The sequence below is a fragment of the Podarcis liolepis genome, assembly GCF_965112155.1.
Source record: "Podarcis liolepis genome assembly, chromosome: 14".
NCBI lineage: Eukaryota > Metazoa > Chordata > Lepidosauria > Squamata > Lacertidae > Podarcis > Podarcis liolepis.
Genome location: NC_139569.1, coordinates 49,834,174 through 49,858,023, shown reverse-complemented (window position 1 = coordinate 49,858,023; position 23,850 = coordinate 49,834,174). Strand labels below are relative to the sequence as shown.

The window sequence follows — 23,850 nt, the reverse complement described above, 5'->3', positions numbered from 1 at the left end:
TGCTGGCTGGCTGGGGGAACAGTGGGGGAGGTTTCTGCAGAAATCTGTGACCATGTGGGGGTTTTTTGGGAATTTTTATGATTTTCTGTGACCATTGGGCATGGCTGTTTTTTTTTGAAAATTTTTCTGAGTTTGAATTTCTGAGTGCTGGCTGGCTAGGGGAACAGTGGGGGAGGTTTCTGCAGAAATCTGGGACCATGTGGGGGTTTTTTGGGAATTTTTATGATTTTCTGTGACCATTGGGCATGGCTGTTTTTTTTTGAAATTTTTTTTTCTGAGTTTGAATTTCTGAGTGCTGGCTGGCTAGGGGAACAGTGGGGGAGGTTTCTGCAGAAATCTGGGACCATGTGGGGTTTTTTTGGGAATTTTTATGATTTTCTGTGACCATTGGGCATGGCTGTTTTTTTTTGAAAATTTTTCTGAGTTTGAATTTCTGAGTGCTGGCTGGCTAGGGGAACAGTGGGGGAGGTTTCTGCAGAAATCTGGGACCATGTGGGGGTTTTTTGGGAATTTTTATGATTTTCTGTGACCATTGGGCATGGCTGTTTTTTTTTGAAATTTTTTTTTCTGAGTTTGAATTTCTGAGTGCTGGCTGGCTAGGGGAACAGTGGGGGAGGTTTCTGCAGAAATCTGGGACCATGTGGGGGTTTTTTTGGGAATTTTTATGATTTTCTGTGACCACTAGGCATGGCTGTTTTTTTTTGAAATTTTTTTTTCTGAGTTTGAATTTCTGAGTGCTGGCTGGCTAGGGGAACAGTGGGGGAGGTTTCTGCAGAAATCTGGGACCATGTGGGGGTTTTTTGGGAATTTTTATGATTTTCTGTGACCATTGGGCATGGCTGTTTTTTTTTGAAAATTTTTCTGAGTTTGAATTTCTGAGTGCTGGCTGGCTAGGGGAACAGTGGGGGAGGTTTCTGCAGAAATCTGGGGGCTTGTGGGGTTTTTTTGGGATTTTTTATGATTTTCTGTGACCATTGGGCATGGCTGTTTTTTTTTGAAAATTTTTCTGAGTTTGAATTTCTGAGTGCTGGCTGGCTAGGGGAACAGTGGGGGAGGTTTCTGCAGAAATCTGGGACCATGTGGGGGTTTTTTGGGAATTTTTATGATTTTCTGTGACCACTAGGCATGGCTGTTTTTTTTTGAAATTTTGTTGTTATTTTTTGAATTTTTTTTTGTCTGGGTGGGGAAGCAGTTGGGGAGGGGTTTGCAGCAGTAGGGGAGGGGCTGGGGGAGCAGTTGAGGAGGGGTTTGCAGCAGTAGGGGAGGGGCTGGGGGAGCAGTTGAGGAGGGGTTTGCAATTTCTGTGTTATGGGTGGGTTGGTGCGTGTCTGTGGGAGCAGTTGAGGTTTTTGAAGACATTGGTGATTTTTGAAGCTTTTCCTAAACTTTTTTTACAGCCATTTGAGGTTCCTGAGGACTTCGGTGGTTGATTGCTGAAGCTTTTCCAGAACTTCTCTTTCATCCATTTGGTAAGCTCAACTTTTAAAACTTTTTTGGGGGTTTTTGGGATTTTGGATTTGGGGTTGGGGTGCTTGGGATTCAAGGCCTTGGTTCTGGGTATTAATTTCTGTGTGGTGGGTGGCTGGGTGCTTTTGTATTTTTTGGGTTTGAAGCACATCACTGATTTTTTTTCCTGTTTCTTAGTTTACGAAGGTAGGACCTGTGCTGCCATGGGACCCAAGAAGACTGCTCCTGCGCTGGCCGGCGAGAGGAAGAAGGAGAAGGTGACGCTGGAGATGAAGAAGGACATCATTCGGAAGCACGACGGCGGAATGCGTGTGACGGACATCGCCAGGGAGTACGGCAGGAACCCATCGACCATCGGGACCATCCTGAAGATGAGGGAGAAGATCATGGCGACTGATGCAGCCAAGGGAGTCACCAGGATCGTGAGGAACCGCCCAGCTGTCCTGGAGGAGGTCGAGAAGTTGCTGCTCATCTGGATAGAAGAGAAGCAGCGTGCAGGGGACACAGTGTCTGAGGCCGTCATTTGTGAGAAGGCCAAGGCCTTGCATGCTGACCTCATCCGGGATCAGCCAGGAACCTCAGCCGAGCCAGAAGTCTTCAAGGCTAGCAGAGGTTGGTTTGACCGGTTCAAGACGAGATCTGGCATCCACAGCGTGGTCAGGCATGGAGAGGCTGCCAGTTCTGATGTTCCTGCGGCTGAAGACTTTGCAGCGGAGTTCCTGGAGCTTGTGAAGACAGAGGGCTACGTTCCGCAGCAGGTCTTCAACTGCGACGAGACCGGGCTGTTTTGGAAGAGGATGCCCAAAAGGACTTTCATCACTCAGGAGGAGTCCAGGCTGCCTGGCCACAAGCCCATGAAGGACCGTCTGACCCTGCTCTTCTGTGCCAACGCCAGCGGCGACCTGAAGATCAAGCCCCTGCTGGTGTACCACTCGGAGAACCCACGGGCCTTCAAGAGACACAAGATCGACAAGGAGCGGCTGAGTGTCATGTGGCGATCCAACAGCAAGGCTTGGGTCACACGTGTGCTGTTTGTGGACTGGGTCAATCTTGCTTTTGGCCCTGCTGTCAAGCAGTACCTGCTGGACAACGACCTGCCGCTGAAGGCTTTGCTTCTGATGGACAATGCTCCTGCCCATCCCAAAGGCCTTGAGGTGGACTTGTTGGAGGAGTTCAGCTTCATCAACATCATGTTCCTGCCGCCTAACACCACGCCACTGCTCCAGCCGATGGATCAGCAGGTCATCGCCAATTTCAAAAAACTCTACACCAAGGAGCTTTTCAGGCGATGCTTCGAGGTGACTGACTGCACCACCATCACCCTGCGGGAATTCTGGAAGGACCACTTCGACATTGCCACCTGCTTGAAGATGGTCAACACGGCCTGGAAAGGGATCAGCCAGAGAAATTTGAATTGCGCTTGGCGCAACCTGTGGCCGGACTGTGTGGCACCAAGTGACTCTGATGCACCAGAGTCAACAGTGGTGCAGGACATTGTTGCCTTGGGGAGGACCATGGGCCTGGAGGTCACGGAGGAGGACGTCTGCGAGCTGGTAGAGGGGCACGACGACGAGCTGACCACCCAGGAGCTGGTCGAACTGCAGGCAGAGGCTGCGCTGGAGCAGGCCTCACTGGAAGAGGAGGAAGCAACTGGGGAACGGCTGTCCTCCGAAAGACTGAGGGACATTTGCCAGAGGTGGAAGGAGGTGCAGACTTTTGCAGATCTACACCACCATGAGAAGCACGTGGCACATGACGCTGGGAACTTTTATGATACGAGGGTCATGTCGTATTTCAGGGAGCTGCTGAAAAGGCGGATGAAGCAGCAGACAATGGACAGGTTCTTGACCAAGAAGCAAAGAGTGGAAGAGGAGCCTTCTTCAAGTGCTCCCCCAGAGTCTTAGAAAATGTCTGTATACTGTACTTTGTTGATTTTTAAATGTATTTCTGTCATGTTTATAAAGTTTATTTATTTTCCCTTCAATTTTTGAACTGCTCTTTACAGTATGTGTGACTTTAAAGAGCAGTTAATAAACTGTTGTTGTACCAAATTTGGCTTTGTTTGGACTTTTTTTGACCATAGGAACGCATTAATTGATTTTCAATGCATTCCTATGGGATTTCGTGCTTCGCAAGACGAAAAATTCGCTAGACGACAAAAATTGCGGAACGAATTAATTTCGTCTTGCGGGGCACCACTGTAGTTACATTTTTTGAGTGGCTAACTAAAAACTTCTACTCATGATCTCTATATAAAAGTTTTCTTATGCTCTTGCTATTGTCTGTTGTATAATAAAATAATTATCCATTCAAAAAGTACCTTTATGACCAATTTAATATTTTCCGGCTCTCCAGTTCTTTCTCCACACAACTCTCTCTTCAGTTGAAACTCTGGAGGCAGCACAGAATAGTGGCTGCTGCTGTACTACCATGCATGTCAGCTGCTAAGCAGGGAGGCTAAGCAACTCTCTCCTGCCATTCCCTGGTTTGACTCTATTTATTTATTTACCCATTCATTCATTTCCTAGCAGTGAGCATATACACAGCTTCACATAGTTGAAGTTTTGCCACATTTTAAATGTTTTGGCATGTTTCTCTGCAGCATTGAATTAGTCTTAACATTCTCTGAAGATATCTGTCATAATAAAAAGAACTATGCAAGCATACCTTTGAAAACAAAAATTAACTTACATTCATTGCATCTAGATGCCCTTTGATTTCCACCATTGGTATTTTGTGATACCATTCTCCAGCCAGGTTGCGATTCACAGAAAGGTTCAGATTAATGGGATGTAGAATTTGGATGTCAGTTTGAGAGAAACCTGGTTGCAGGATTGTCCTAAGTAACAACAAACAACATGACTGTTATGGAATAACATGACGGACCAGCCCCAAACAGCATTCTGACTATCCTGATTCAACAGCACATGGATAAGAAAAGTTTAATTCACCTTGACAACTTAAGTTGTGTCAATAATACATCCATTTTATCCATGACCGGGGGGAGTGAACAGTCCTCAGCCAGCACCAAACTGAATTTGTTTTGTATCTTGATCAATCCCAGGTCTATCACAATAGCATTAGATGAAACTGAAGACTGAGGGATGAGTATAACTGGAGCCTTTAGATTAATATCCATGGAAAGACGAAAGCTCCTCTGAGCCAAACCCCTCACACTTGTGGCAGCCTTCTCTGCAGCCTGCACCGTAGCAGCACTCAAGGCTTCTTTGGCAACTTGGAAGTTGTTCAGAAAATTCTGCAAGAGGAAAAAAGCAGTGATGATTTCTTCAGTGGCACTTTCATTTTATTGAATATCCCTTGTATTAATACATCATAAACTTTCCCCTATAACAGTTGCAGCTGTTCAGGAAAGATTTCAGATTCTCAGACCCAGATTTTTACTTAACATGTAGGTCCATCCTTTTTCATGAAAGATGGCATAGTGATGACTTTAGCAAGACAAGTTCATGACAAAGCAGGAGCAGTAACTGATGGCAAAGCAACTAATTAATCCAAATCAAAGTCTGACTTCCTTTCATGCCCAGCAAGAGGCAACTAGTCTGGTAAAATGGAACTAAGAGCTTCAAATCTGTAAGAAGTTTATATAATTTCATACGGAACTTTTGCTTCTCTAGGGGACTGAATCAGGCCAAATCCAATGAATATGAGAGCCTATTTTATTTGGAAGAGGAAAGAAAACCTAAATAAATTCCCAAAAGTATATTTCCAAAACACTCTCATACAATTACCAAACTGTATCATCTTGCATGGTAAAGGCTTCCTATTAATTCTATACGTGGCATTATAATGCAAATTCACTTGATTGTTGGGTCTTACCAGGAGTGACATGAGGAATTTATGTAGGTATATAATCTGAATGCAGCCCACTTTGAGAGACATTATCCCATCCACTTTGGACATATCTCTGTAGGCTTCTCCCTCAGTAGCTTCTGGATACAATGCCAAATTGAAACTGAAGACTTCATCACCAACTATAGAAACAGCCTAAAACGGGAAGGGGGGGGGCAGAAAGTACATATAGTTTTCAGTTTCTAGATCAGTGTAAACACACACAGGTATTTGAGCAGTTCAAATTATCTTAGGTGCATGCGAGTTTTATCTCCATTTCTAGGAATGAAGTTCTGAAGATTAGCATTATCTCAATGAGTAGATTTATCAGCTCAGACTGGATTTACAGGTCAGTCTATTCAGCCCATTTCAGAGACAGAATTCCCTGTATGTGATTGTCTCATAAAATATTTTCAAAGCAAGGAAGCTTTTTAGCTAACCCAATGAAGATGTCCTATCCCACCAGCCACTGTTATTATTTATTGTTAGGTGGTTATTTATTCATTCCCCATCTCTTGCACTAGACGATGGTTATTCCTGTCTTCCCAAAATAAAAAGTAAACATTTGAGATGCTTCAGGACATAGAAAACATCCATGATGCCTCTTGCCTTATCAATCCTACAAAGACAATTTGTAAAACTGGCTTCCATAAGAAGAAGAAAATCTTGCTTCAGTCTCCCCATGCCCAACAGCTTTCAGTCACAATGCAGGGCATGGAATGCTTCCTCCTCTGCAGCCAGCCTCACAAACCACATTTGCATTCATCATGTGAGCCACTAAGAAGTCAAAAGAAGTGCTCAGTTCCTTCCTAACAGCTCCCATGGGTGGACACCGATTCCTAACCAAGTAGCCATTTATTCTGCATACCTGTCCACTGGAACCTAAGCATTTTTTTTCTATCCAGTTTTGCAGCTTGTAATTCAGTTCACTGAATCTTTTTTAAAAATAATAATAATAATAATAGTCCTAGTGAAACACCATTATATGAATTATTTAACAACATTCAATTTTAGTATACCTTTTTATGAATTGTCCTTGAATCAACATCAGTAACAATTATATCTTTCAGCCGTGCAAAGAGAATGGTTTGACTGGACTGAAGAAACAAAGATGAATCAAGACCTGAGAGAGAAGAATTGGTACATGCAATTTCAAACCTTTCAAAATTATCTTTCTTTCCAACTTCTTAAAGTTGTGCATTTATTTATTACACATTGTGAACCTTGACGATACAGTGAACCAAAAATATGAACATAAGAAATCAGCCATGAATCCTCAAAGAAATTAAATCAAGGTCTTCAGCTATATTACAAGTTTTGGATACAAGTTTTGGAAACAAGTTCTTAAAAGGTCCCCCCCCCACACACACACCCCTTACCTTGAATTTTGATTTCAGCAATATTGTTCTTTGCATCACAAATGTTTAAACAGAAGGCATCCAACTTGGCAAACACTTTGAAATCAAACACATCCTTTTCTTTGTGTGGTTTTGTCACTGTGAGGAAGAGATTTGTACAATAGATTTTTTGCTGAGATGTGAGCCAATTCATGGAATATTTTCAGATAAGCTACGCTGAAATGAGAAATTCACCATACCTTTCTTCAAATTAGCCTCTTTGTTCTGTTTGCCTTCCTGTATCTGCAATGACCCTCTACTCTGACCCCTTGACGGGACAACAGCCATGAGGTAGTTGAGAGAGGAGAGAAGGGCCTCCGTGTGCAGCAGCAGGTTTAATGATGAGAAGGACACCTAGTTGGGGAGGGAGAAGAGTCACAGGTAGTGGGAGTTCCTTATTCACATAGTATGTGTTTACTATAATAGATTACATTCTGTCACTTGGGGAAAAATACGGAAGCCTTATATGAATGAAGAAGTCATTCTTTCCGCAGGGCCTGTAAGACAGAGTTGTTCCGCCTGGCCTTTGGCTTGGAGCCAATTTGATTCCCTCCCCCTCTTTCTTTTTTTCTTTTTTCTTTTCCTTTCTCCTCCTGCGATGAGGCTACATTTTAATATTTTAACGTTTCAATATTTTAATGTTGTATTTTAATTTTGTTTTTAAGCTGTATTCATTCAATTTGTTTTTATTATTGCTTGTTAGCCGCCCTGAGCCCGGCCTTGGTTGGGGAGGGTGGGGTATAAATATATATTATTATTATTATTATTAATATTATTATTATTATTATTATTATTATTATTATTATTATTATTATTATTATGTTTAGGGTGTTCTTTCCAGTTAACTAGCTGGAAATATTTGGGGGAAATGCAAGCCAAACAGTAACTGCAGTACCATGAAGCACACCTTGCTTAGTGATGGGCATATTAATTACCTGTGCTACTCTCCAGTCCAGAACCCTGATTGGCCAGAAGGGTAAACCATGGACTTCTAAAAATTAGAAGCCTTTATATGTGGAAAAATGTCTAGAAAAAGAAAGAAAGCCCTTTGGCCTTCAGTCTCATTACTTGGGCACAATGTTTTGGAAAGACACACCACACGTGGCCACATGAGACAAGGGCAGCCTCTCTTCAGATGCAGACATATGTGGGGCATGAACAACCATGGGTCCCATCATAATTTCAAAGTTAGCTCTTGGCAGACAGCTCATCTTAGCAAGCTAATGAAACTGCAACAGGATTTATTTTTTAAAAAAAATATCCTAAAGCTAGGAGGAAGCAACCCACAGGGAGAATGAGACAAAAGTGACAATATTACAAGTTTAAGAAATGCAACAATCGAACTCCTATCCATACCATTTCCCTCACACACCCCTGCCCCCTCTACCTGCAAAGTGATATGCTACAGAGCAACCTGAAGAATCATGATTCAGGCGAGTACTAGATTTTGTCCTAGATGTTGCTTACCCGAACTGTTTGTTCAGTGTTATCAAAAACTGTCTGAAATCCTGGACCATTTTGATCGGCCTAAAGGAAATATCAAACGTGATAGTTAAGAGACTAAACTAAACACCATCCACATACACACAGGTTCCAATTTTATATTTACTCAGCTTTTTAAAAATAGTTATTAAAAACCATTACCTTGATGTATTCTACTTTCAGGAGATCTAACCCGGGTTTATCTGAAGAGCTAATTAAATGAAGTTGCTGTTTTTTACCTGCAAACACAACATAGAACTTCATTTAAGAGTTATTCACAAAAATTGGCATCAACTTTAAAATCTACAACAGGTATTGGACACAGCATTTTCTAGAACTATGGTCCAAACACCTTTAAATAGGAGTCACAAAAGACAAAAGTCACTTCCAAAGAAATTCAAATTGCAAGTAGAAAGTACAATTGGTACTTACTTGGAGTGTAGATTTATGAGGGTGTCATGCAGGAATAACCCACCCCAGTGCCTGCATGACACCAGGAATAAATTGCTAATCAGCCAAAGGACTGGTTATGGAGAAATGTTTTCGCCTGGCACCTAAAGATATGTAAGATAAGGTGCTAGGCAAGCCTCCCTGGGGAGAGCATTCCACAAGCAGGAGCCACAAAAAGGCTCATTCTCATGCTGCCACCTTCCATACCTCTTGTGCATGAGGCACGCAAAGAGCCTCAGATGATGATTACAGGGTCCAGGTCGGTTCATATGGTGTGGGGAGGGGGAGGCTATGGTCCTTGAGGTATTGTGGTCCTGAGCCATTTAAGGCTTTATAGGTCAAAACCAGCACTTTGAATTGGGCCTGGTAACTAATTAGTAGCCACTGCAGTCAGGCCAGGATTGGTGCAGTATGCTCAAACTGGCTTGCCCCAGAGAGCTACCTAGCCACCAAAGTTTCCGAACCACCTTCAGAGGCAGGTCCAGCACATCCACTGCCAAACTTGCAGATGTAAAGCAGTAGAGCTCTCATTGGCATACTGCTGACAACATACTCTGAAACTCTGGATAATCTCACTCAGTGGTTTCATGTATATGTTAGGTAGGGAACCGCACACTGAAGATTCTACAGGGCTGAAGGACGCTCCTCAAGTAACACCCTCTAGAAACGTCCATCCAAGTAGGGCCAGAACCACTGTAAAAGGAGCGCCACCCACCGCCAACTCAGACAGCTGCTCCAGAAGGACACTATGGTTCATTGTATCAAGAGCTACTGAGAGGCTGTGGAGAATTAAAAGGGGCATATTTCCCTTGTCTCTCTCCTGACAGGGCGGCCAAAGCAGTTTCTGTGCCAACACCACTGCTTAAGCCCTGACTGAAATGGATCTGGAAAATCAATTTATTCTAAAAAGCGCCTGGATCTGGTCTGCAACTACCTGCTCAAGAACCTTGTCTTAGAAGGGGTGAAATTGGAGCCACCCCTTTTCTCCCCAACTCCCAAGCACATCTTACATCCCTTAAATTAAAAAATAAGAAAACCACAAGTTTTTAAAAACCACAAGTTAAAAAGCAGTTAAAAACAATTTAAAACATTATAAGCAATTAGGACAATAATAGAAATAAATCAGTACGTTCTATCACACAAATACTATATTATTTTATCTATTAAGCTACCTTGAATTTCATGATAATCCAGGCTAATTTTCCTCAAATAAGATACAGCTCTCAAGTGATAAGTTTTGTCAGTTGCTTCCATTCCAAGCTGCTTCACATTAAATACAAGGATTGTTTCTTCTCTCTGTAGTTGCTTAGTGAGCTCCAAAACCACCTAAGTAAAGCATCAGGATAAGTATTATATAACTTCTTTCAAACCCAGTGTTGTCCCTTCCTACATTTCTTCCATACCATACAAGGGGAGAAAACAACTACTTACAATGACAAGTGACTGGTGCCATCCTAGAAGAGGATATATATGACAGTAGGAAGAATGCCTTTTCTAACATGGTCCATGTAAACACCTCATTTTAAAAAAAGTAAATTCAGGGGGGGATGTTTTTATTCATCTGCCAAGTTGCTATAATAAATTCACCAAGGCTAGAATCCTGACCCTACTTTACCTGTGAGCAAGTCCCAGCTCAGTATTATGCTGAGTCATAGGAACACAGGAAGCTGCCTTATACCAATTCAGATCACTAGTCGATCTTGATCAGTATTGTCTACACTGACTGGCAGCAGCTCTCCAAGGCTTCAGGCAAGGGTTTCTCTCAGCCCTCCCTGGAGATGCTGGGGACTGAATTTAGGACCTTCCACATGCAAGACAGAGCTATGGCCCTTCATCTTTAACTGAGTGGCAATTACAGTGCTGAAAGGCATCTTTGATACTAGTCCAACAGATTAGGTCATCACAGCACAGGAGTGGGGAGGAAACAACTTTCTACCTGCTTCCCAGTTTAACTTTTTCAGTTGAAAAGGAACACTAAGGAGAGTTATGCCCTGCAGGGGAACATCCAGCTGATGCAGTAATTCTGCTTTAACTGATCAGGCTGTGTACCACTGCCAACTCTCCACCAATATCAGATGAAGTCAGGTTGGTTACAGCAGAATGCCCATGCTCCATTTCAACAAGAGATGTCAATGCCAACTGCAGCAGCCCATTTGTTTTGGAAATATATTATTCAACTTTTATCATTTGAATTATTCTTCGGGGCGGGGGGAGAAACACTTGCCTCCCTAATTTCAAACTTCAGTTGAAGATTTGTGAGCTCTTCCTGAACAGTCACAAGCTCAGTCTTTAGTTCCTTTCTCTTGGGGAAAGTTCTTTCTCCAGGTATAGTAGAGTCATCGGCATCAAAATACTCATCATCAGATTCTAAGGAACAAATGATATTTTTTTTTAAAAAAAGTTATCTGAGTAGAAATAGACTACATAAAAACATTGCCCCAATGGTGGACTGATCAGCCTCAAATATGTCAGTAAACAGAAACAACCTGATCACTTCTTTTATTTTTGTTACCAAGAGCTCTCTGCTTCTAACCTGTTTCATATTTTTAAGGATGTTAACTAAAAGTCCTAATACATTATCCAAGTCAAAAGAATCACCTTTTAATTATTCTGAGTATGCTCAAATTCAAAGCATGGCTCACCAAGGCTTCCCTATCATTCTACTACATTGATAAATGTATCTTTCATTTACGTATTGTAAACCTGACTCCACAAGTTATGGCATTCATGGAAAAACTGCCATTAACACTTAACCTGTTAAACTGTTAGTATCTCATCATGATTTAAATCATCATGGATCATCCCGTCAGTAACAGCATGAGGGAGCCAAATTAAGAGGCAGTAAGATCACTGTTGGTGATCTATTCAGCTACAATCAGCATCATATTTCATTTTTTACCTGATCCTACTCCTTCCAGCAATAGGGATGTCCCAAGAAAATCTTTTTGTCTATCAGCAATAGCAGGAATGGTGGATACCTAAGAAGATTGCAAGATACAGAGAATGAGCTGTGGTTCTAATTTCATTGTTTGCATTTTTCTAAAATGCCCTCATTTTAGAAAATGCAACATTGCACCTCTCTCTATTCCGAATAAGAGTTTTTACTTGTCTTCATATCAATCACATTTTCAATCTGTAGCATGTGTTTTTGATCTCTCCCCATATGATGAATATTGTGTATTTACTTTTGCACTCGAAGCTGAAACAGCTGGCTTCTGTGGGAGCGTAATGCTATCAATGAGTTCAAAGACACGTTTGATCTTCTGATCAGAAATCCTCAAGTGAAGCAGGGGAAGCTCTCCTGATACTTTGAACCTAAGGATATTTTTAAAAGGATGGCATTAAAAGTGTTTGATGTTACATACAAGGCATGTAACAAAACTAGACTACCAACAATCAATTTTATTAACCAACTGATACAAAAGTGAAATCTACAGAGGAAAAAGAAAGTACTGAAACACCAAACAAGTGAATTTCAGAAAAAATTGCTTACTACAGTTCATTTTTACAAGAAACACATGAAATCCATAATTACAACCAATTAAATTGTGATACATTACTTAGCCATTCTGGCATCCTTCTCCACCATTGATTTGGCAAGCTGTATGTGTATGTCCATGGGACGCAATATGTGCAGAGGTGAGGGATGTTCAAATCGAGCCTTTTTCCAATCTTCTCCTGAAGAACAATTAATAATTTGCATGTCTTAGTAACTGTAGCATGAGAGAAAATATACATTTCTAATTCGAAAGTTATGTTCTTAAATATGTAAATCCAGAAATAACCATGGCAGAAAGAAGCACTAGTCTTGAGCAACTGATCAATTGCAGAAAACCCAATACACGAGATGCACTATCTATGAAAAGTTCAACAATTCTACCATAACCATCTTGTTATCCCCTTAAAGAGTATTTGCTAATCTTTAAGGGACCACAATACTTTGTTTCTACTGCAGATAGGTAGCCGTGTTGGTCTGCCATAGTCAAAATAAAAAAATTCCTGCCAGTAGCACCTTAAAGACCAACTAAGTTAGTTCTTGGTATGAGCTTTCGTGTGCATGCACACTTCTTCAGATACATAGTTTCTACTGCAACAGACTAACATGGCTACTTCTCTAAAACTGTAACATCACAGTTGCTATTAAGAAGCACCAAACTCAAGTTAAATCTGGGGTGCATAACTGAAGCTAATGACATTCTGCTGATGTCAAGATTACTATCATTCAGCATCAGGTGAAGATGCTTATTTTCTCAGAACTTTAAAATGTATTGTTATTTTAGTGATGCTTTAACCCATTCTATTCTTATTTATACATGCATTATACACACACACACTTTTTAAATAAAGTCTCTATTTAACATGGCACTTCTACCTTCCCACCTAGACTCCTTTATGCCCAACAACAGGGATGGGAACAGGTTACTCTCACCCAGTCTTGGACTTCTGTGCAAATTCTGACTGAACTGAAATGTCTCAGCACTAAATCAACACAGTACGAAATGGGATCTGGAGGTACAGAGTAACAGGCAGAAAATGGATATCACAATACAAATTATCAGATATCCCCCATGGTGGGATCGGGACAGAACTGTGCTTTACAGAGTTTAAAAACCCCAGAGCCCCACACCTACTTCTTACTTCAGAAAGGATATGACAAGTCCTTTACTCCTAAGCATGTTTGGTTGCTCTATTCATCCCTGGAGTTTCAAGTACGGTAGCTAATGACTTCCAAGCACCTGCTTTCTTCCCCATTCTACAGGCTTCCTCACACACACCTACTTCCCAGGTCTCCCTGAATGTTTTCTTTCCCCTTTTGGCTTGCCACTGCATATTTATACCCAGGTACCTCAAAGCACAAGTTGTTCCCTTGTCTGTGAATGAGGCTCTGTGGTTCCTGCTTCTCTGCCAATCTCTGTTCACCTGCTCTGTCAGACACACTTTATACAGCCACAATGGAGGCTGCACAGCTACCACTGCAACACATCCAGCCCAGCCGTGTTTACTTCTGGCCAGGCCAGTTGCAAGGTTCTGCAGAAACAGGCACCAGTTGCCACCTCTTCCTCCTAACACCAGTATACAAATTATTTTGTCTTGGGATTTGATTCTCAAAGCATTGCTTTCAGCTCCAAACACCAGCCAGTAATCAAGACTCTGTTTACATGTAACTTTTATTTCCTTACAGACTGAATACCTGATAAGCCAAACAGCAGTTGCACATTCTTGATTTCTACATCAAACTTGTCATATGCTTTATCCATGATCTCTTCCAGTGATGTACTTGAGGTATGGTGGTTGCCTTGATTGATGCTGTTCAACTATTGAATAATCACTTTTCATTATTGTTTAGAACATATTAGACACCTCATTTTCAGAGATTCATCTTTCATAGCAGCAAGATTAATCAGCAGACTGATTTACGGAATGATTTTAAAAAATATATAGGTTCACTAACTTAAAATACTACAAATGACCAGTGAAATAGTCTTCAGGGTTAGTAAATTATCAGAGTTCACCAAAAATGATAGAACTCTAAAGGAAGGGGCACAGAGCACAAACCCCAAGACTCAGGTCACATAGGTCATTCACTAACAACACCCACTCCTCCATTTCTAAACTATTTAAATGAAGAGACCTTTTAAGCTTTGATCTTTAGAAACCTAAGGATTATATACCTGAAAAGTACCAAAGTCCAGAATAAGAAGGTTGGATTTTTCATGGTGGAAACCTGTCTGTGGTATCAGAAGATAAGAAGGTTTCAGATTAATCCTCAAGTCAAGGACTTTGCGAGTTTCAATAATATGTGCAAGCCCTAAAACACAAAACAAAATGAGGATATTTTTTAAAAATCTTGAGTGTGCAGTGTAGAAAATGGTGCAGGCTTTAAAACAAATAGATGTTAAACAGCATTCAAAAGGTCATTTGGTCAGTCTTCTGTAATCCCTCTATGTAATCAAGCGAACACATGTTTCTGGAAAGATACCTGTGGCAGTCCTCTCTTTAATTTCTTCTAGCTTGGAAAGAGTGGCCGTTGTTAAGCGTTCAAGGTCCATGCCCTTGCTTGTCTGGAAGAATTCCACCATTGCGTTTATTGTTTTCTGCAAAAGAAAATTTTGTTTATGCAGTTTTCGTAATGGAATTGCAAATCCATGAATAAAAAATACAGGACTTCAAGAGAAAGAAACACTGTTAATCATTACTGAACAATACTCACTGCATCATATATAATTTCCACAGGCTGTGATTCAACAAAGAATCTCTGATCTGCAGTACTGTCTTCTGGATTATTCTCAAATTCTATTTTAAGCAGAGATGATCGTGTGTCCCCAATGGAAGCCACGAGTGAAGGAACAATGTTCTGCTGTCTCAGACCAGTTACATACCAGTGTTCAAGCTTTGCTTCTACCCTGCAAGTTAAAAGTTGACAATCTGAATGCAGAACTTATACATGCAGTTAAATATTAATCAATATTACAGGGACTAGACTTGGCCATACCAAATCAGGTGTAAGGCAGAACAAAATCGGAAAAGAATTTGGCAGAGCACCACTTTTCTGAATGTGTGTGTCTGTAAGTAGCATCAGTTTAAGGAATAAGGTAATGGTATGTATAGATGAACAGAATATGAACGATTCGCTTTCAGTTAATCCACCATGCCTTATTTAGACATAGAATTGCTCTTCTGGGCTGAGCTCAAAAGAAGCTAATTTTGCTTAACAGTTACAGCCAGCTGTGCACAGCACTAATTGGCTGAAATTTGTGATATCAATGAGCCTCCACACCTCTGCCCCAAATAACTTAAGAGGTTGTCCTGTTTCCTTTTGTTTTTTTTAAAATAGAATGAGGAGAATACACATAACGAGGAGCATATACATATCTAACCCTTTTAAAAAGTAAAGAAAAAATGCACAGCCCACCTGAAGCAGGAGGGATAGCAAGCCTATGCACTTAACTGTGAATCAAAATTTATGGCACATATATCTGTCTCTGCTTTTAAAAGAATAGATATAATCTGAGACAGAATCCATTTTTAGGTTTCATCATAGTGTCATCCCGATATATCCTAACAAGTTATAGATGGGTTTCAGCACCCCTCACACCACTCATTTAATGGCAGATACTAGACTTGAAAAGTTTCATGTCTCTAATAAGAACTGTCCAAAAAAAAACCACTAGTTTAAAAAAAGAAACATGAAACAGATAATTTAATTTAATTTAATTTAATTTAATTTCTAATCACCCTTCACCACAAGGTTCAAGGTCGGGTTACAGCAATGTAAAAATGCAATACTAAAATCAGTTAAAACAATTTACAACCAAAGGACTGGATTAGTTTTTACTATGTGCCATCAACCACGTACCACTACCACAACAGAAACTTACTTAAGGGCTTGTGCTCCTGGTCTCTGTGATATTTTAGTGCTTAAATCAATTATCTGGATTTTAAGAGTGTCTGGCACATTTCTGTCTTCTTTAATTGTAAAGGAAGTGCTTAAGAGTTTCAGGGATACCACATGGGCAACATACTAAACAGAAGATATAAGCAGTAAAGAAAGTTAGCCATACATTTCATTGCCCACTGTACTCATCAATGTCTACTAAATAAACATATATACAGCAAAGTACAATGGTAAGACAAAACTAGTATTTAAAGGATTATTGAAAAATATTAATTACTCCAAAGTTTTCTCCAATGGCTAAGTTCCAAGATGCAGCAAGACTTTATTGATGGCAAACTGCGCTAACTCTTCTGATGCATGTGTAGTTTAGGTCAGGGATGAACCAAATTGCAAGGTGGGAAGACTCCAGTCTTTCACCAAGCACATGTCTCAAAATATCAGCATAGGACTAACAAATTATCATTGGTGAATACTCCGTTTTAGAAACCAATATCCATTACATTATTCTCCCAGAACATTTAGCTTAAGCCTAGGCCTCTAGCATCTGGCCTAGCCTTTGCCTAACTATGTATGGATTGTGACCAGAATGGTGAGGCGTCTGGAAAGTCCTATGAAAACAGGCTGAAGGAGGTAGGTATACTTAGCATAGAAAAGAGAAGACATGATTGTGGTCTTGAAATGCCTTCAGAGCAGTTAGGTAGAACATGTTGCTCCAAGAGGCAAGGACTAAAACCAATTGCAGGGAAGCAGGTTTGAGTAAAGCATTAGGAAAAACTTGCTGAGAGTACGCACTCTTTGACAGTGTAACAGAATACTGCAGGCAGTAATGAGCTCTCCTTCACTGGAGGTATTTAAACAAAGGCCAAAAGAAAGGCCATCCGTCTAGGATGCTACAGTTTCACTGAGAAAGGGGGTGACTAGATAGTTCCCAAGGTCCCTCTCAACTCTATGAGCCTACTTTCCATTCAGTGGCCCTGCACCATTTGCCAGTGACAAAGCACCCAGGCTTCAAACTACTTTAAAAGTTAATGATGGTTCAATAAATTTATCTATTAACCTTAGGAGTGCTCAGCCTCTCTTGCATTCATTTTTAAAAAATAATTGTTATTAAAGATTTTCTTGATTTACAAAAGTAAATTGTCTCTTTTTCAGGTTTCAGAGTCTTTTCTACAGATCAATTACATGTGATGTGAGATATTAGTATTGTATACAGTATAAGGTTGGGGAAGAAGAGGTGGGGGGACTGACATGGGGACAAATAGAAGAGGACCCCTTCACACCAGTATGACTCTCCTTTATACACAGCCCAATGAAACAACAAGAACCCACCAACAGCAAACAAATCAATATGACTAATTTGACCCAACAATTTCTCTTGGATCCATTTTCATCCAATGTAAAAAATAAAAAGCCCTTAGAAGAAAATAAGAATTTGGAGAAAAACAACTGCCATACACACACATGATATTCCTACATTTATTAAAAGGTACAAATACCTTCTTGGGTAAAGAGAGATTGTGAGAACTGTCACTATAGCCGATGGCAGTGAAAAGCTTCGCCTTCTCTTCTTGTGTCATGAGATCATCAATAGCTGAACAAAAGGTTTGAGATATTGTCATTAGCTATTCATTTCAAGTGCTTGCTTATTTTTACAATATTTTCACATCACTTGCAGTATTTGAAGAAAAGATTCCACTAAAACTTCTAGTGAGATTTTATTGAATAGAAACCCTGAATTGCTTTACAAATAGACATGAAGTGTGGGTGTCTCTTGTTCCATTTTTACTGATGAACTCTGATATTATTTTATCACTGAAATGATGCCACAAATTTAAGGAAAATATAGGAGCCACTATAGCCAGTAATATGAAAATTTGTGCAATCCAGGCAATCCACATAAGCTAAGTATCTAGTGCCCCAGTTACTTGTAGATGCAAACCTACTTTCAGGAACTGAAAGTTCTTCTTCATCTTTTTTCTTAGATTCCTTCTTCCCCCACAATCCACTAAACCATCCACCACCTTTCTTCTCTCCATCAGTTGATTTCTTTCTCAACAGCCTTTGTCCTGACCTTATAACCTATAAATCGGAAAGTTAAAAAAATGCATGAAAGAAAAATTAGATACACTGTGGCATTGCAACCGCCAATAAGCAAAGGATGCACAAGAGATCACTCCTAAGGAAAAACTGTAAAATGAGTGTTGAATGGCAGACTAGTTTTTATTTTTTAAGCATTGCATGTTTAAGTGGCCATCCTTTCGCTTCCAGAAGACAATTTTTGGCAAAGGATAGAATGGAGATGTTTTACTACTCATAAATAGGCACTATGCAATAGGAGTCTGCAAGAAGAACAAAGGTGAACATCTTGCTACAGAATCCTAGTTGTGTTGATGGGAGCCAATTGCAGCCTTTCCCTTGATGTTCCCTAAAGTGTTACACCACTTTAGCCAGAAAGCATAATGGAACAGGTTTATTTAAAAAAAAAAATCTGGTAAAGATAAAAATTGGGTAAGTGGGGAGCACCCTGAAGAGTCTTCCCAGCTTGCAAGGGGACCCTCCCCAGAGCCCAGAGAGGGTCTCCTCATGAGCCAGAGGTGCAGCAGGCCTTTCTTGAGGCTGCTCTGCCTCCCCGCCTAACAACTGACAGGCAGACAGATCGGACGCAAGTGGAGAGCTGCCTACATTCATTGTAGTCATTTCTTAACTTTTAGAAGCAATGAAAAAAGAAAAAGTAGAGCTTACCTCAGTTTGTGCTTGCTGTCTTGCTAAAATAATATTGAACACATCTAGAGCTTTTTCTAAATCCTATGGAACAAATGCATAAAAGCAACTTTAATGTAACATTTTAGCAGGCAGTTAGCAGTTATTTCAGCAAATCTCATCAATCAGTGTGTATTAGGACCAGTCATGTGCCATCCAATGCCTTCAAAGGATGCTACCTGAATTTAATTAATTCAATTAAGCCACTTTTATTTTTATTTTATTTTTTGCTTCACAGCAAACTTGCTTTACAGTCGTTTCACAAAGCTGTGCATGGTACTCATAACTAATGTCTAAGCACTCAACAGTATGAAGATGATCAGGGACAGGGAACCTTCAGCCCATGGGCAAAACGTAGCCCACCAAGGGTCATAATTTGGCCCATGAGGCCATTTCTCCCAAACCATGGCCACACACCACACGCCTGACATCATGGGACATCAGGTGTGGTGCGGGTACCACTGTGGCTTCAAATGAACAATCAGGAGCTTAAAGTGAGCTCCCAATTGTTCCTTTGCTGAAGAAAGGTGCACAACCCTATTAGTTGATGGGTGGTGATGGCATGTCTTCCTCTAGAATGGGGGAGTGGTCTCTCTTTTGAAAACAGTCCCATGCTGCTCCTTGAACTTTTTGTTTTTTGGAGGTTCAAAAAACAGCATTCTGAAGTCCCAGCAACTGGGCCCTGTGTGTAATAATGATGTCAGATGATTGACAAGTGGGCAACCCCACCCGCTTGTCAAGTTTGGCCCATTTTCTGCCAAGCAGAAAAAAATCCCCTCCACTGGCATACAGCCTTAGCCTCTTCTGCTACATTGGTGTAATTTGGGAATAAGGGTGAAATTGAACTAACTGCTTGGTCTGCATCTTAAGCTGCCCTTTCCCCGTGTCTGAATTCTGTTCAGGGTTGGCATACCAGCTGCAGTGCGTTGTTAAAAACAGTTTAAGGCTGGGGGCCACTGGATGGGGGAACATCCATCCTCCCTTCCTCTAAGGAATATGTGTACATGCATTGATAGGTATAAAGTCAGTGCTGCAGTCAGCAGTGTTTTAGGTCCAAACTTATTATTCCTCTTGCAATACCATTACTATTACTAGTAGAACTGTGGATAGAACTGAGTTGAATCTCTCTGGATATTTGGATCTCTCCCTCTAAGACCAGAGAGCTGTACTTAGTAGAACACTTCATGATGCATTAGCATCTCTTACATTTATGTAGTTAGTGTGTGGGACGTGTTTTGTGTTTTAAGACAATAAAAACTTTACACTGAACTGTGTGGACAAGGAGATTTTTAACCATCAACTCTGGAAAGGCTGACAACTGGAGGGCAAGAAGACACTGAAGCTCTGCTGGACTACTACTCTGCTAAAGCTGTGCATACTCTGCTGATCACACTGGTCAAGGTGTGACATCATATTGCCACCATAACATAAAACATGCTATGTATTTATATCCTGCTAATAGTATCCAATGTTGCTTAGCACCTACCATAAGTAAACTCTCAGTCTCATTCCAACAAAATAAGTCAGCTCTTATTGTTGAAGTCAGTATTAGAAAATATAGCTACAAAATGATTTCACAAGGTAATATTACACATGGATTAAAACATTGCCAGAGTAGAAAGAAATTGAGAAGTTTTTGTATTTGTGGAGGTGTCACCCCTTTCCCAGTTTATGGCAATGCATTGCATTTACAACACCACACACTCTAGAATCACATCAAATACCTGCAACTGTCTCTGTGTTTCTTCTGATACTTTGGTTTGTGTCAGTTTGCTTTTATAAACATTTTTGTAACTTTTCAGAAGCTGCCGATGATGCCTTATGTTACTCCATGACCACATGCAGCTGTATCGTCTGATATGGACTTCAAGGATGCTATTTCCTGCATATTTCCACCTGCAAAAAAACACACAACCCCAATTACATTTTCAATACAAATGACAAGATGAGAAATTGGTGCAACCTGGAATAATACTACAGAACAGAGACTGGCAGAAGAATGCAATAGATGGGGCAAGGGATCTCAAGTTTCAGAGGTTTCACAGGAGCAGCAAGTAAAATACTTTTCTTTAAAGTGGGCTACTGAAGCAAAGAGAGCTTGGAGGGAAACCTGGAGTGGTGTGTGAAACAAATGACAGTCCAGTTCAGGTTGCATTATTTCCAAAGATGCCATGGAATATAAACTTTTTTGTTCCCCATTTAATTTCCAAAAATCTGAGAAGATACATCCATTGCACATACTCAAAATATTTGAGAGTTGGCTGCTGAGAGTCCAGTCATGGGCTTTGCAAACTGGGAAGAAGCCACAACTCCTCACAGGAAAAATAAGAATTCCCCCTGTAAGAACAGACTACAACTGACATTTGACACGTATAGGATATGGGCTATACCGCGTAGGGGGGCATTTAGAGTTGACCAGCTTAGTCATGTCAGGGATGATAAGAGTTGCAGTACAAAAACATCCATTGACTCAAGATTGAAGAACATGGGGCTAGAGGGTGGGAAATCACTCTAGTTTCCAACTTAAGCACAAAACTGTTTAATATTCTTATAAAACAGTTGCTACCTATGTGTCAATTTGTTTCAATAATATAAGCCAACCAACAGCCTCAAAAACAGGGCAAGATAACAAAAGGGGTAGTAGCAGTAGAGAAGGATTTCAGTTTCTTTAAGCTTGCTTTAGAAAAAATGGGAAAAGACCAAGAGAGACCTGATATTTCTTATGAACACATCCTACTTTCTCACAGATCACCGTGTATGCATGGTGGTGGACACTTACAGCCCATACAGGAGTTCTGTTTGACCATCCATGTGAAGAACACTTTAGGAATGCTGTTAGCTGTCCTGAGTTATGAGAAGAATTAGCTATCTTGCCATAAGCATGTAAGAAGGTTAAAAAGCAAGAACAACAAATACAGAAAGGTCTACAACTTACCACTGCTTGGCATTCTTATGCAGTGGTACCTCTGGTCTGTACTTTCTGTATGGGAAATTTCGAACCATATAATCTATGGACTCCAGAAGGTCGATCATACTAAGGTACTAAACAAATGAAGGGGGACATGGTATCTTACCACCAGGAAATCACAGTATTTAAAGCATTCAGCTATGAGACTAAAGACTGCCATACTAGAGACAAGACAAAGGTCTATTTAGTTTAAATAACTGTATTGGACATACAAGTATCCTTTTCTTATAAAGAAAGAAAGGAATAGCCATCACTCAGTAGTTGTCCCTGGCACAGAGGTATGTTGTGTCAGAATACAGAAGTCCTAATTTTTAGCCAACAGATCTTTCTTAACAGATTCAATTCAAACCATATACAATGGTACCCCCAGTCACAAACTTAATTTGCTCCAGAGGTCTGTTTGTAACCCGAAACCGTTATTTTGCTAATGGCGCCTCCTGCTGCTGCCACGCTGCCGGTGCGTGACTTCTGCTCGCATCCCGGGGCAGAGTTCGCAACCGGGAGCATCTAGTTCCGGGTTAGCAGAGCTCGTAACCCGAAGCATTCGTAAGGAGGACGGTACGTAACATGAGGTTCCACTGTACTAAGAACATGAAGCTTTCTTCAGAACTTAAGGCAAATTAATGCTGATCACAATACAGTGGAATCTCTGGTTACGTACTTAATTAGTTTCAGAGGTCCGTTCTTAGCCTGAAACTGTTCTTAACCTGAAGCACCAGTTTAGGTAATGGGGCCTCCTGCTGCTGCCGCACTGCCGCCGCGCGATTTCTGTTCTCATCCTGATGCAAAGTTCTTAACCCGAGGTACTATTTCTGGGTTAACGGAGTCTGTAACCTGAAGCGTATGTAACACGAGGTACCACTGTACAGCAAACCTCTATTGAGAGAAATACATTCCTTACACCAGGGATGTGAACCTCTGCCCTGTGGGCCAATCCTGTCTCACCAGAGGGTAAAATTTGGACTGTGAGGTCATTTGCGTCATGCCACACCCACCTATCAAACAGCTGGTGTTACTGGGCAGTGTCAGCAGATTGGGGAAAGAGTTCTAACCTGCTGAGTGCTGCTTCACCAACACATTCTCTATAGGAAAATGCTGAAGAAGCAGCACCTAGACACACACGCTTCACGGATCAACTGTCAGTTATGTCGGTCATGATGCTGATTGACATGTAACAACCCACCTGTAAAAGTTGGCCTGCAGGGTGTGGGGAGAAAATGATATGGCCCATCAGACCAAACAGGTTTTCCACCCCTGTCTTTCACCAAACTGGGAGAAATACATGTTCCTTACTCTAAAAATGCTCAAGAAAATAGGCTCTATCACATTTCACTAGTTAAACATGTAGTTTTATAACGTATTTATAAGGTACTTGTCCTCATACACATTCTTCCAGTATGGTTTGCGAAGTAACAACATGAGCAAGTAACTAAGAGCAAGCCCTACACAGGTGACTGAAGTTAATGGCACAAAACTAAAAGAAGATCATAAAGTTGCAAGCCATCTTACCTGTGGCTTGGTCAGTTCAACTGAAATGCTCTGGACTTCCATGCTCCCAACAATCTTAGGAGTTTGTAGTTCAAGTTCTGCATGAGGGTTAATATACAGCTTTGCAGATGCTGATACTGGTTTAAATACTTTAATGGGGGGGGGAGAGAGAAACAAGTCCTTAAATCAGAATTAGCATAATACTATGAAGTTAAAAGCAGTGTTGCACTATACAATATACTGTAAAAAGTAACTACTGAAGTAAAGAGTTGCTGCCCCTCACTACCAGCAGAGGCAAGAATTGTGTAGCCACAAACCCAAATTCTGTCCTTCATACTTACTATACTGATCATTTGGAGGCTCTTGGCAAGGTGAAGGGACTCCCCTTTTCAACTGCTCCTGTAAATGACAAAAATAAACCTTTAAACATCGGAAACATGCATATTCAAACTGGGGCACAGTTAGAAACTGGGATGGAAAAGCTATTCACCACATGACTCCTGGAACTTGGGTTGTGGTCGCCAACACAGAATGTCTAATTGCATTTTTTTTTAAATCAGCAACACTTTTTATTTATTTTTGGGCTGCAAGCT

General features: G+C 40.8%; 1 protein-coding gene across 6 annotated transcripts in view; it reads right to left on the bottom strand.

Moving 5' to 3' along the window:
* VPS13C (vacuolar protein sorting 13 homolog C) overlaps positions 1 to 23,850 on the bottom strand; it is a 113,739-nt gene that overhangs the window by 61,853 nt on the left and 28,036 nt on the right. For all 6 annotated transcript variants that reach the window (XM_083475452.1, XM_083475451.1, XM_083475448.1 and 3 more), the window contains 25 exons: positions 23,599 to 23,656; positions 23,279 to 23,406; positions 21,737 to 21,843; positions 20,526 to 20,697; positions 18,784 to 18,846; positions 17,985 to 18,120; positions 17,538 to 17,632; positions 16,025 to 16,167; positions 14,857 to 15,049; positions 14,626 to 14,740; positions 14,318 to 14,454; positions 13,837 to 13,960; positions 12,206 to 12,323; positions 11,831 to 11,960; positions 11,545 to 11,623; positions 10,870 to 11,012; positions 9,818 to 9,971; positions 8,358 to 8,434; positions 8,181 to 8,240; positions 6,914 to 7,067; positions 6,696 to 6,812; positions 6,336 to 6,439; positions 5,305 to 5,472; positions 4,419 to 4,723; positions 4,159 to 4,306 (listed from right to left, as the gene is read on the bottom strand). In XM_083475452.1, coding sequence (XP_083331578.1) covers positions 4,159 to 4,306; positions 4,419 to 4,723; positions 5,305 to 5,472; positions 6,336 to 6,439; positions 6,696 to 6,812; positions 6,914 to 7,067; positions 8,181 to 8,240; positions 8,358 to 8,434; positions 9,818 to 9,971; positions 10,870 to 11,012; positions 11,545 to 11,623; positions 11,831 to 11,960; positions 12,206 to 12,323; positions 13,837 to 13,960; positions 14,318 to 14,454; positions 14,626 to 14,740; positions 14,857 to 15,049; positions 16,025 to 16,167; positions 17,538 to 17,632; positions 17,985 to 18,120; positions 18,784 to 18,846; positions 20,526 to 20,697; positions 21,737 to 21,843; positions 23,279 to 23,406; positions 23,599 to 23,656 — 3,228 coding nt within the window. The remainder of the gene's footprint in view (positions 1 to 4,158; positions 4,307 to 4,418; positions 4,724 to 5,304; positions 5,473 to 6,335; positions 6,440 to 6,695; positions 6,813 to 6,913; positions 7,068 to 8,180; positions 8,241 to 8,357; positions 8,435 to 9,817; positions 9,972 to 10,869; positions 11,013 to 11,544; positions 11,624 to 11,830; positions 11,961 to 12,205; positions 12,324 to 13,836; positions 13,961 to 14,317; positions 14,455 to 14,625; positions 14,741 to 14,856; positions 15,050 to 16,024; positions 16,168 to 17,537; positions 17,633 to 17,984; positions 18,121 to 18,783; positions 18,847 to 20,525; positions 20,698 to 21,736; positions 21,844 to 23,278; positions 23,407 to 23,598; positions 23,657 to 23,850) is intronic.